The sequence below is a fragment of the Tachysurus vachellii genome, chromosome 4 (assembly GCF_030014155.1).
Source record: "Tachysurus vachellii isolate PV-2020 chromosome 4, HZAU_Pvac_v1, whole genome shotgun sequence".
In the NCBI taxonomy this organism is placed as follows: Eukaryota; Metazoa; Chordata; class Actinopteri; order Siluriformes; family Bagridae; genus Tachysurus; species Tachysurus vachellii.
Genome location: NC_083463.1, coordinates 1,041,013 through 1,052,960, shown reverse-complemented (window position 1 = coordinate 1,052,960; position 11,948 = coordinate 1,041,013). Strand labels below are relative to the sequence as shown.

The window sequence follows — 11,948 nt, the reverse complement described above, 5'->3', positions numbered from 1 at the left end:
TGTGTGTGTATGTGTGTGTGTGTGTGTGTGTGTGTGTGTATGTGACTAAACTGGTATTAAAAAAGAAACCAAACCCAGTGAGTTTCTATGTCTGCAGTTTAAGAGCAGATCAGTTCACTGTTTCCTTTATGATCACAACACACACAGATTTCCTCTAAGTGACGAGACACAGATTTCAGCTCTAATTTTAAGTGCACATTATTCTCCAAAATGAGTTCTGATGAGCAGCAGGACACCGAACCAGACACCAGGTGAGATGAGTGAAATACTTTATTATTTTTATTTTGCATTGTTTCTCACAATTAGCTGTAATAAGAGTATTTTTTCTACATTATCTTCATTTCATTACATGTGTTCTAGCAGTTAACAAGTGTTCTGGATCCCCAGAGATAAAAAAGCTCTTTGGTTGAGGTACAGAAGCTGAATTAAGGTTTTAACCTGGATTTAACTCGCTCTCATAGACGTAGTGACTGAAGTTAGACTTCAGAAGTTTCAGATAGACTGAACAGCAATGTTAACAAAATCATTTGGAAAACAGTAGAAAAAAAAAAAAACGTGTTATAGAGCTTGAGCAGGGCTGATTTTTCACGTGTATCCCAACACCACTTGATCCTCAAGTTATTCCAGTGACAGTCTGCAAAAAACTGAATAATTTTTTTTTTTTTTGTGTGTGTGTTTATATCTGAAGTCAAAGCTCTTCACACAGTCAGAGAGAAACAGAACAAACGGTCAGTCTTTCGTCACTGATTTCACACAAGATCCATGAATTTCATTCCTTCGCTGGTCCATCACCTGGTCCACACAGTACCAAAAATCTGAATATTTACAATAAAATTAAGTTATAATCATTTCTAACACATTCAACTGCAGATTCAACTGAAAGTCAGGGGTTCATTACTCAGGGGTTTCTGTTTTTAAACTTTCTTTTAGTTAAAGAAACTTCAGGTTGTTTTTGTAGGAAGACATTATAGTGGGGAATGAAGGGAAGCAAAGAAAGAGTTAAAAGAGGAAAAAAAAGTCTGCAGGAAGATGTTTCAATTCTAAAGTTAAGTGTGACTCCTACAGTACGTTTAAACAGGTTTTTGAATCATTAGAATTTCATTAGAAGACTTTAGAGGAGATTAATAGACCGTGACCAGTCAGTGGAGCATGAGCTGGAGTCTGATCTGCTGAAATGAAGGATGTAGTGACTGTAGCTTTAAGGAGCTAAACAGAGGAAAGAGCTTTTCTTATATGAAATGTATAATTTATGATTAAATTGTGATTCTGCACACACCAGGAAATACAATTCAGACTTTACTGTTCTAAAAACCTGATGTGAGCCAGTTTCACCCAGTTCACAGTTCCATTTTTGTGGTGTTTCTTTATGCATTGCATCGTTATCATTGGTCTGTTGGCAGAAGCAGAACCCAGCCACAGTTCCCTCTGTGTTTAAAACTCTCAAGCAGTAAAACTTTTTTTATTTGTTTACATTTTTTTTTTTTTGAATGTTTATTTTTTGTTGTAGTCTTATATTTTCAACCTGACATTTTTTTTAGTTGTGTTTGATTATTTGAGGTATAATAAACTTTTCCAATTACAGTTTTTTTGGATTGCTTAAGCACGATTTTCAAAACAGGGCCCATGTTTTCAAAACACTACACACAATTAGCACAATAATTCACATTGTCTCAAAGCAGCTTTACATAAGTATAGATATCAATTTTAAAGTTTAAAGTTAAAAATAAAATCAGATTTGTTCAGCAGAGTGAATCAGACCTGAGTTTAAATCAGTGACATGATCATATCAGCATTGATCCTAAGCATGTAAACAATGTAACATACACTGAGACAAACCAGACCTCAATCTCACACACATAAAGGACTCAGTTATGTTTTAAATGCTGTTAGATTTACTGCTTTATCGCTGACTTTTCAGGATGCTTAAGATGAGGAGTTTCTGTAAAAGTCACAAAATTTCTGAGTTTTTATAATTTTTTTCAATATTAGTTAAGTTGTGATGAATTTTAACTCAGACGAGCAGACCAGCTCACAGCAGATGGAGTTAAAGGGCTGAATTAATTGCAGAATTTAAACACAGTTAAACCTAGAACCTTCTGGGGGGAAAAAAAAACACATAACAGTACTACATAATCAGCTGATGAAGACTGAAATGTAATCAAGTGGGACAGGAAATTTACCTGCAGGTGCCATAAGTGACATAAGCAATGGAACCAGTCACATCTACATTGTGACTGCACTGCTTCTCAGTGTTTTTTTACCTGTTCTCTCACCTGGACATTCAAACTCCCAGCTTTACAGGACATCATCAGGCACAGAGCCTAAGGAAAGGACACCAAACCACCCCAGACTGCAGTCACCCAGCACTAATGCCATGTATAATACCGCATCAGTTTCAGATCCTTACGAGTACTGTAAATTACACATTTAGTTGGTTGAATCTACACAACAATAAATATTTTATGTATGATTTATGTCCAAATTAAACTTTATGTTTTGATTTTTATCACAGGTCAAAAAAGAGCTCCAACAAAAGTCAACTAGAACAGATATACAAGGTTTGTTTATTTACTTCTTTGTCATTTATGACTGGACCATGTTAGCGCTTGTACGTTTTTCTTCAGGTCATGAAATTATTGTTACTTAGGGGGTCACTAAAGTACACGTCTGTTTGTCTGCATGTAGGTTTATTGTGGTTGTGAGCCCATGTGGGATTGTACGAGATTGTTCACCAACTATTATTAACAATAACATGAGGAAATTAACAAGAGAAAGATAAGAGTTTGCATTTTCTTGTCTAAATGTTTAAAAAATGTTCATAGGGTTAGAATTAGGGTTAGTGTTTTATCAGTGTGAAATTTTGTTGTTCTGGCTCTTGTCCCATATGTAGCATCACCTATTAATGTAGCATTGTGATGTTTATTTTTGTGATGTCTTCATTACTGCTCATCCCTGAGCAGGAGGTGGAAGAAAAAATGATTACCATACTAAAGAATGAGCTAAAAAGACTGAGTTCAGGTCATCCAGCATGCCCGGAGAATGAAGGTGAGGATGATTACGTTGTCAGAGAGATGGTAGTGAAGTTCACAACACATGTCCTGAAGCAGATGAATGAGGAAGATCTTGCTAAATCACTGCAGAAAGGTAAGAACGTAGTGTAATATCTGTGTTGTGGGATGTTGAAGTGACCAGGTGATAAAGCAGAGTTACTGTTACCATCTCTATAACAGTTTAATGTTTTATTATTCATAACCTATGGGAGGTTTCCAGAAATTAAAATTTTAGTATAACATTATACTAGTAAAATGTTATACTTTAGTATAATATTGGATTATACAAATAAAGAATGTGAGCAAGATTCAAAGTTGAAGAAATGGTTAGTAATCCAGACACACAGAAAAGGCAGTCTGCAATGCAAACAAATCCGGTATTATACAAGAAATCCAAGAAATACTTGGTCAAGAAACAGGCAAAGAAACAGAATGAATCATTTATCCACTGCATGCATCCAATTTTGGGCATTGTTTTGTTCTCTACTGCAGTACGTTTGCAGGTCCCACCACAACTCCTGGTTAACACGTTCAACCTGGCCATTGGAATGAGGGTGGTAGGCCAAATTCAGACACATTTATTCCCAAACACCCACAAAATGCATGCTGAACTCCTGAGGTGAACTGCCTCCCTTGTTCAGAAATGATGTCCTTAGGTACAAAATACAGGATGAGGAGTGCATTGGCTGTTTCCATGGTAGATGGGATGGCTTTTATGGGTGTAACACTTTACTGCAATCATGATGGCAGTGTAGTCATGTGAATTGGGGAGGTTGGTGATAAAATCCACAGCGATGTGTGACCATGAACGTTGAGTTTCCAGGGAGGGGCTCCGATAAGAGAGGGCGATAGCTTTACTGTTTTTTTTGTCTGAAGATGGTATGTCATCATAAAGTTAAAGCAGGTGAAAATAAGGCCCATATTGCAGAGCCATTGCTGTCATTCCTCCAATGATACTCAGGTCTTACCCAGCGGCATGGACTAGGGTTTGTCTCTGGTCGAAAGTACTTGTAATGGCCATGAAGGATGCTGGCAGGATCACATACTTTAGGCATCGGTGGTTCAGTGCTAGGCTTCTTGTCTGCCATGCAGGAGGACCGATTTTATTTCTGACCAATGCACAGCTGGGCATAAAAAACAAGTACTAAGAACATTAACTAGAAAACCATGAACTTGGCATGCATGGAAACACAAGAACATTAAAAAAAAACAACATCCATAAGACGGTGCTACCAAAGACAGATATTTAATACCAGTACGCAATAGATATTACAGTCATGTGATGCTCAGCTGATGGGTAATATAGTACTGACATCAGTATAAAGACATAACAGTAAGTGTTAACTGTGTCTTTAGCTATAAAATGTGACAATCATATGTATATCATAAAGGCATGAGCATCTCTGTGATTTATCATATGGAAATTACAATTAACCCTGGCATATGATCTGATTCTGGGGGCACGGTGGCTTAGTGGTTAGCACGTTCGCCTCACACCTCCAGGGTTGGGGGTTCGATTCCCGCCTCCGCCTTGTGTATGTGGAGTTTGCATGTTCTCCCCGTGCCTCGGGGGTTTCCTCCGGGTGCTCCAGTTTCCTCCCCCGGTCCAAAGACATGCATGGTAGGTTGATTGGCATCTCTGGAAAATTGTCCGTAGTGTGTGTGTGTGTGTGAGTGAATGAGTGTGTGTGTGTGCCCTGTGATGGGTTGGCACTCCGTCCAGGGTGTATCCTGCCTTGATGCCCGATGACGCCTGAGATAGGCACAGGCTCCCCGTGACCCGAGGTAGTTCGGATAAGCGGTAGAAGATGAGTGAGAGTGAGATGATCTGATTCTGCAGGAAGAAGAAGGAATTTTTCTTTTTGTTTGTTCTATATAGGGTTGTGAATGAGACTGTATTAAAGGCTTTAGTACATTGAATTTATAATGCATTTTGGATTATTATACTCTGCAAGATCCCTATGTACCAGAGTGAATGCAAAGTAGAAGTATTTATTAGGGCCATTCATTTCACTTTGGACTATAGAATGCTGTCAAATGCCTGTTTTATAGCTAATATAACTAATATAAAAAGTCAAAACGTCATCAAACAATTCTTAAAACTGCCTTGTTCACATTGCTGAATATAAAACATGCATTTAGTAACGTTGTGAGCTTTGTTCATATTGTAACATATCTACCATCATTTTCTTCTTTTTATTAGAACTACTCTTTATATATCAAGAAAGGAATAAATCCAAAATGAGAGACAAATATAAAGTAATTTGTGAAACCACACAACATGGAACCCCAGCACTTCTGAATGAGATATACACAGAGATCTACATAACTGAAAGTTGGAGTGGAGATGTCAGTAATGATCATGAGGTGAGACAGATTCAAACAGCATCCAGGAGACCAGCAACACAGGAGAAACACATAAAATGCCATGATCTCTTCAGAGAAATCAGAGACAAGTCCATTAGAACTGTGCTGACTAAAGGAGTTGCTGGAATTGGAAAAACAGTCTCTGTGCAGAAGTTCATTCTGGACTGGGCTGAAGGAGAAGTAAATCAGGACGTCACCTTCATGTTTCCACTTCCCTTTAGAGAGCTGAATCTGATGAAGTTGAAAACTCTCAGTCTGATGAAACTTCTTCATCACTTTTTCCCAGAAATAAGAAAACTAGAATCAATAGACTGTGACTCCTACAAAGTGGTGTTGATCTTTGATGGTCTGGATGAGTGTCGACTTCCTCTAAATTTCCAGAAGAATGAGATATTGTGTGATGTGACAGAGTCAGCCTCAGTGGATGTGCTGCTGACGAACCTCATCAAGGGGAATCTGCTTCCCTCTGCTCTCCTCTGGATAACCACAAGACCAGGAGCAGCCAATCAGATCCCTCCTGAGTGTATAGACCAGGTAACAGAGGTACGAGGCTTCAGTGATCCTCAGAAAGAGGAGTACTTCAGGAAGAGGATCAGTGATCAGAGCCTGGCCAATAAAATCATCACACACCTGAAGTCTTCAAGAAGCCTCTACATCATGTGCCACATCCCAGTCTTCTGCTGGATCTCAACCACTGTTCTAGAGAGAATGTTGGGTGAAGCAGAGGGTGGAGAGATCCCCAAGACTCTGACTCAAATGTTCACACACTTCCTGATCTTTCAGATCAAACACAAGGACCAAAGTTACCATGAAAAATGTGACCCTGATCCTCAGCAGACCAGAGAGACCATCATGGCACTGGGAAAACTGGCTTTCCACCAGCTGGAGAAAGGAAACCTGATTTTCTATGAGGAAGACCTGAGAGAGTGTGGCATTAACATCAAAGAAGCAACAGAGTATTCAGGAGTATGTGCTCAGATCTTCAGACAGGAGATTGAGCTCCACCTAGGGAAGGTGTTCAGCTTTATTCATCTCAGTGTTCAGGAATATCTGGCTGCTTTATATGCAATTCTCTCGTTCATCAGCAGAAATCCAACAAAACAACAAACCACTTATCTATCTGATCTTTTCAAAAACTCAAACATGTCTAGTTTCCTCAAAAGTGCAGTGGACAAGGCCGTAGAGAGTAAGACTGGACACCTAGACCTTTTCCTCCGCTTCCTTTTGGGTCTCTCACTGGAGTCCAATCAGACTCTCTTACAAAGCCTACTGCCCCAGACAACATGCAGCTCTCACAGCAAAGATCTTACTGTCAGGTATATCAAGGAGAAGATCCAGGAGAATCCATCTGTAGAAAAATCTATTAATCTGTTCCACTGTCTGAGAGAACTGAATGATGAAGATATAGTGCAGGAGGTCCAAAATACCCTGCAATCTGGAAATTACAGTTGTCTAATTGGAAAAAACTTCAGTTCTATAGAGTGGTCAGCATTGGTGTTTGTGTTGCTGAGTTCAACATCCGAGCATGATGAGTTTGATTTGAGGACTTATGACAAATCAGAGGAATGTCTTTTACGTCTGTTACCAGTGGTCAAAGAATCCAGAAAAACTCTGTGAGTATTTACATTTATGAATAAATTAGTCGTGGTTATTAAATTAATGTTTTCATAAATAATCTCACAGATTAAAAGCCCACAGAGTCTGACCAAGTGGGTGGTCTAATAAAAACATGTTTGAGTGCTTCCTTACATGTAAGATGTCTAATTTGCATGTTGGGATGTTGTAGCCTAGTGGTTAAGGTGTTGGGCTACCAATTGAAAGGTTGTGAGTTTGATTCCTACGTCCCCCAAGCTGCCACTGCTACGTGCCCCTGCTGGGCCCCTGAGCAAGGCCCTTAACCCTCAATTGCTCAGTTGTATAAAATGTAAGTCGCTCTGGATAAGGGTGTCTGTTAAATGCTGTAAATGTTCTTAAAGGTAAAACACAGTTCTAAAATTTGCAGTCAAAAGTTAGGGGTCACCATAGCAGATCACTGATCAGCATATATTTGATTTGGCACTGATTTTACATCAAACCTTTCTAATGCATCCTTCCAGTTTTGTTAAATTGCTTTGATATTACACTAATTTGTTCAACCCCTTGGTTCCACTGAATCCTTGGCATGGGCTATTTCCCCTTAACACACAGCCTGGTCTTTGCATTCAAAGGTAGGATGTATTTGGTTATGCTAGAATTCAGGTTCTTTGTGGTTGCACACCTAATATTGCCGTACAATTCAGTTTGCAGACTGTGTGTCCTTTGCCTCTTAGACTAGCCTGGTGTGCATATGCATTGTTGCCATAGAATAAGCTAATTATTTCCAAAAGGTTACCAGGTACAAGTAGGCAGTGGTCATGCAGTGGATGGTAAGACAAAAAAATCTGGCCTTGTCATAAAAGCAAAGAGAGTTGTTCCTCACTCTCTATCACAATGTTAGATTTTCATTTCTATACAAAAACAATATCTTAATTTGACTGGGCAACACACACAGATCTCAGACCTACATTTGATGGCATAAACTACTTATTGTTTTGCCATTCAGCTTGTACCTTGTCTCTTAAGCATTTGCCAGATTTTGAATGGTCTGTTTAGAAGTTGTTGTATTTGTAATTTGTCAATCTAGAAAATGTTTCACTTTATCAGAGGCAGTCAGAGATGAAAACCAGTGGTAAAAGTCAGTGACCGTCATAGTTCTGACTACTGATTGTAAGTTTCCAGCAAGACCCTTAACCCAAAATAAGGGTTAAAGCAAGTTGCACTGGATAACGGAGTCTGCCCAATTCTGTAAATGTATTCTTACAAGAAAAATAATACTGTGGCTTTCAGGATGGATTTAACTATTATCTATGTGTCCTATGTCACCATGTTTCACCTTTCAGAAGCATGTTAATATAACCCTTACTGAAAGGTAAAAGATTCATCGTAGATTCCATGAGTATTGTTCACATACAGATTTTTTGTTGAAGTGCAGCAACCTAGAGGACAAAGAACTGTGAACAGTGATGCTACAGTACCTTACTTGTCTGGAACCCACCAAAACTGTAAAAATTATTTTCCCCCATTTGTTAATGATCTGACCACCTGATTGTAAAAACAATGTAACTGTCACCTTAACAATATTATCATGTTTTTGTGAGTAAGATATTTTGAGAGTATCATATTTTTTTCTCACAGGCTACACAATTGCAATCTCTCAGAGGAAAGCTGCAGAGTTCTTGCCAGAGTTCTTAGCTCAAACACCTCCAGACTCAGACAACTGGACCTCAGTGAAAATCAACTGTATGATGCAGGAGTGACTCTGCTCTCCGCTGGACTGCAAAATAAAGAATGTAAACTAGAGATACTGTGGTGAGATTATTATCATTCATACTCTCTCTCTCTCTCTCTCTCTCTCTCTCTCTCTGTATATATACACAGAGAGAGAGAGAGAGAGAGAGAGAGAGAGAGAGAGAGAGAGAGAGAGAGAGAGAGAGAGAGAGAGCTCATTGTAAAAGCTATGCTAAGCTCTCGTTCAGTTTGAAATCTTTGAACTTACTGTAGTGGTTAGAAGTCTTTCATGGCACACTGATGAAGAGAAGATTCCATCAAACCTTTAAAATAAGAGAAGATTCTTCTCAGGGTCTACATGTGTTTCAGGGACTTTGAGGAAGTGTACAGTCACATGCATTTTATATTGTATTGAGGTACTGCAGGGTTACATGGAATCTGGTCGTGACTTCACTGCAGTCTGTACATGTTTTCCCTTTTCCCTGCAGGCTGGAGCATTGTGGCATTTCAGACGTTGGCTTTGTTGCTCTGGCTTCAGCCGTGAGGTCAAACCCAGAGTCAAACCTGCGTGAGTTAAATCTGAACCGCAATAAACCTGAAGACCGAGGAGTGAAGATGCTGTTAGATCTTCTGAAAGATAAAAATTATAAATTGAAGATACTATCGTGAGTTACTGTTTTACTGTATTTTTAGACACAAATACAAACCTAGAGCTATTCCACACATATAAACATATAAAAAGGTTATTGTGACACTTTGTTTCAAGCACAGCAATTTTTAGATTTGTGTCAGTAAAGACACATTTACTGGCCCAGACACCGTTGACTATATTCTGTGTTTGACTTTTTGTATTCATCAATGTAGACTCAGTGTGCTAGTCTTCATCAGCATTTTGGCCTGTAATTTCAAGTTTGATGTTTTTTTTGGCCCTCAGAATCCTTATCTTCACACATTATTTTCGAGGGTATACACAATAAGGGAAGGGGCTTAGAATTGTTATACCTTATACTGTGAGTGTGTATTATGATGTATACACTGTGATATCTTTGCTTTTGATAATTATTTCCAATTTTCTGTTTTACAGCATTGAGTCTGACCCCTATGAGCTGGAAAGAAGTTTCAACTCATATCTTTCAAACAAGTCCTCTTGCCCTGACATGGATTTAGTTCTTTTTACCAAATCACACAAACATGATTGACATACACCATATTTACTTCCAGCACCATTGACAAAACAGGACAAACCAAATACCTAGAAGAAATTCTTAAATTCATGTAATATTTCTCAGATTCTATTTTTCACTCAAATAATTGCATACTATTGATATTGATAATATAATCACTAATGTTAACTGCTCTCAGACTTTTGGAGTCTGCTGGATTTAAAGTGTGGACAAATTTGGATGGATAGAAAATACAGATGTCCAAAAGACACTTAATTTTAAATACATACATGAACAACTGTCAGGATCTAGCCCGGACATTTTGCCATGTGCTTTTTGTTTACGTTTTGTGTTCACGTGTCTGCCCAGCCTTTGTCTATATCCTTCCACCTCAGCACACATGTTCATCATGTGTCTAATTGTCTTCCCTATTTATCTGGAATCCTCATCTTTGTTTTACCATAGTATTGTCATCGTGGTCTGTCTTGGTTTTTGAGTTTCGGTTTTCCTTTTCCACAGTGTTTCCCGTCCTTTGTTTGTGTTATGTTACGTTTAATAAATCGTGTTTTAGCTATCCTCACATTTGGGTCTTCCCGCTTCTCTGACAACATGGTGCTACATAAAATAACATAGAGCTAAGGTTTTCCTAACCATATAAAGTGCAACATGTGCAACCTAGTGCAAACTGTGTGAGACAAAGACAAAACAAAAAAAACTATAGGACAAAAACAAGATCAGTACAGACCTGTGTGCATTCTGTACATTGTACAGAACATTGCAGAAAAGTATAGGGTTGTAAACATTGTGCAAATGAGGATTTTATATAGAGGGTTAATGCGAACATATATACACACTTCTGTTAAAGCAGCAATTGGATGAGGTATTGAAATGTGGAGTGCTAACTATTTTAATGAATGTGCAATATAGCATTCGAATAAACGTGCAAAACCATGATTGAGTGAATGTGCAAGTGTGTGTATGTTTGTGTGTTTGTGTGTTCGTTCGTTTGTTCAGTAATACTTCAGTTTTGGGTGTTGAGAAGCCTTGAGGAAAGGTTGTGAGGGCCCAAATTCTATAGTACCTTTTCCAAGATGAAAGAGGCTGAAGAGTGTGTGAAAGGGGTGTGTGCTGTGAAGAGTGTTTGTGGGGTGTGTGAGGTCATCCAAATTGCTGTTGGCTTTCTGGATGCAGGATGTGGTGTAAATGTTCATGATACAAGGAAAAAAGACTCCAATGAACCATCCGCTGCAGGGTCTTGTGATCTAAGACTGAGCAGTTCCCAAACCAGACAGTGATCCAGCTGCTTAGGATGCTCTCAATTGTCCCTCTGTAGAACATGATCAGGAAGGTTTCCTTTGCTGGAACTAGAGATGCTGCTGGGCTTTCTTTGGAGCTGGTGTTGAGTGACCAGGTAAAGTTCTCCATATGCCTGCCCACACCATAACCCCACCGCCACCATGGGCCACTCGATCCACAGCGTTGACATCAGCAAACCGCTCACCCACATGATGTCATACACGCTGTCTGCCATCTGCCCTTAACCTAAAAAATCGGGATTCATCCGTAAAGAGAACACCTCTCCAAAGTGCCAAACGGCATCAAATGTGAGCATTTGCTTACTCATGTCGGTAACGACGACAAACTGCAGTCAGGTCAAGACCCCGATGAGGATGAGGAGTGGCTGGTCTCAGATGATCTTGGAGGGGAAGATGATGGATGTGGAGGTCCTGGGCTGGTGCACTTGTGAGGCCGGTTGGATGCACTGCCAGATTCTCTGAAACACATTTGGAAGAGAAATGAACATTCAATTCACGGCCAAGAGCTCTGGTGGACATTCCTTCAGTCAGCATGCCAACTCAGTCAAAGGTTGCGACATCTGTGGCATTGTGCTGTGTGATAAAAACTGCACATGTGGCCTTTTATTGTAACCAGCCTAAAGCACACCTGTGCAATAATCATGCTGTCTAATCAGCATCATGATATGACACCTGTGAGGTGGATGGATTTTCTCAGCAAAGGAGAAGTGCTCACTAACACAGATTTACACAGATTTTTGAACAAT

The 11,948-nt window shown here is 39.3% G+C and overlaps 1 protein-coding gene across 6 annotated transcripts in view; it reads left to right on the top strand.

Annotated features, from left to right (window-relative positions):
* The window catches only part of LOC132844123 (NLR family CARD domain-containing protein 3-like), a 17,052-nt gene extending 6,586 nt beyond the window's left edge, over positions 1-10,466 (top strand). For 2 of the 6 annotated variants that reach the window (XM_060867299.1, XM_060867296.1), the window contains exons 2-8: positions 2,294-2,376; positions 2,513-2,558; positions 2,961-3,144; positions 5,254-7,030; positions 8,631-8,804; positions 9,212-9,388; positions 9,808-10,466. In XM_060867299.1, coding sequence (XP_060723282.1) covers positions 2,375-2,376; positions 2,513-2,558; positions 2,961-3,144; positions 5,254-7,030; positions 8,631-8,804; positions 9,212-9,388; positions 9,808-9,922 — 2,475 coding nt within the window. In that variant the 5' untranslated portion in view covers positions 2,294-2,374 and the 3' untranslated portion in view covers positions 9,923-10,466. Of the gene's footprint in view, positions 252-296; positions 2,377-2,512; positions 2,559-2,960; positions 3,145-5,253; positions 7,031-8,630; positions 8,805-9,211; positions 9,389-9,807 lie in introns of those variants that run through there. The other 4 variants (XM_060867297.1, XM_060867295.1, XM_060867298.1 and 1 more) reach the window with 4 other exon arrangements.
* Positions 10,467-11,948: the final 1,482 nt, after the last annotated feature.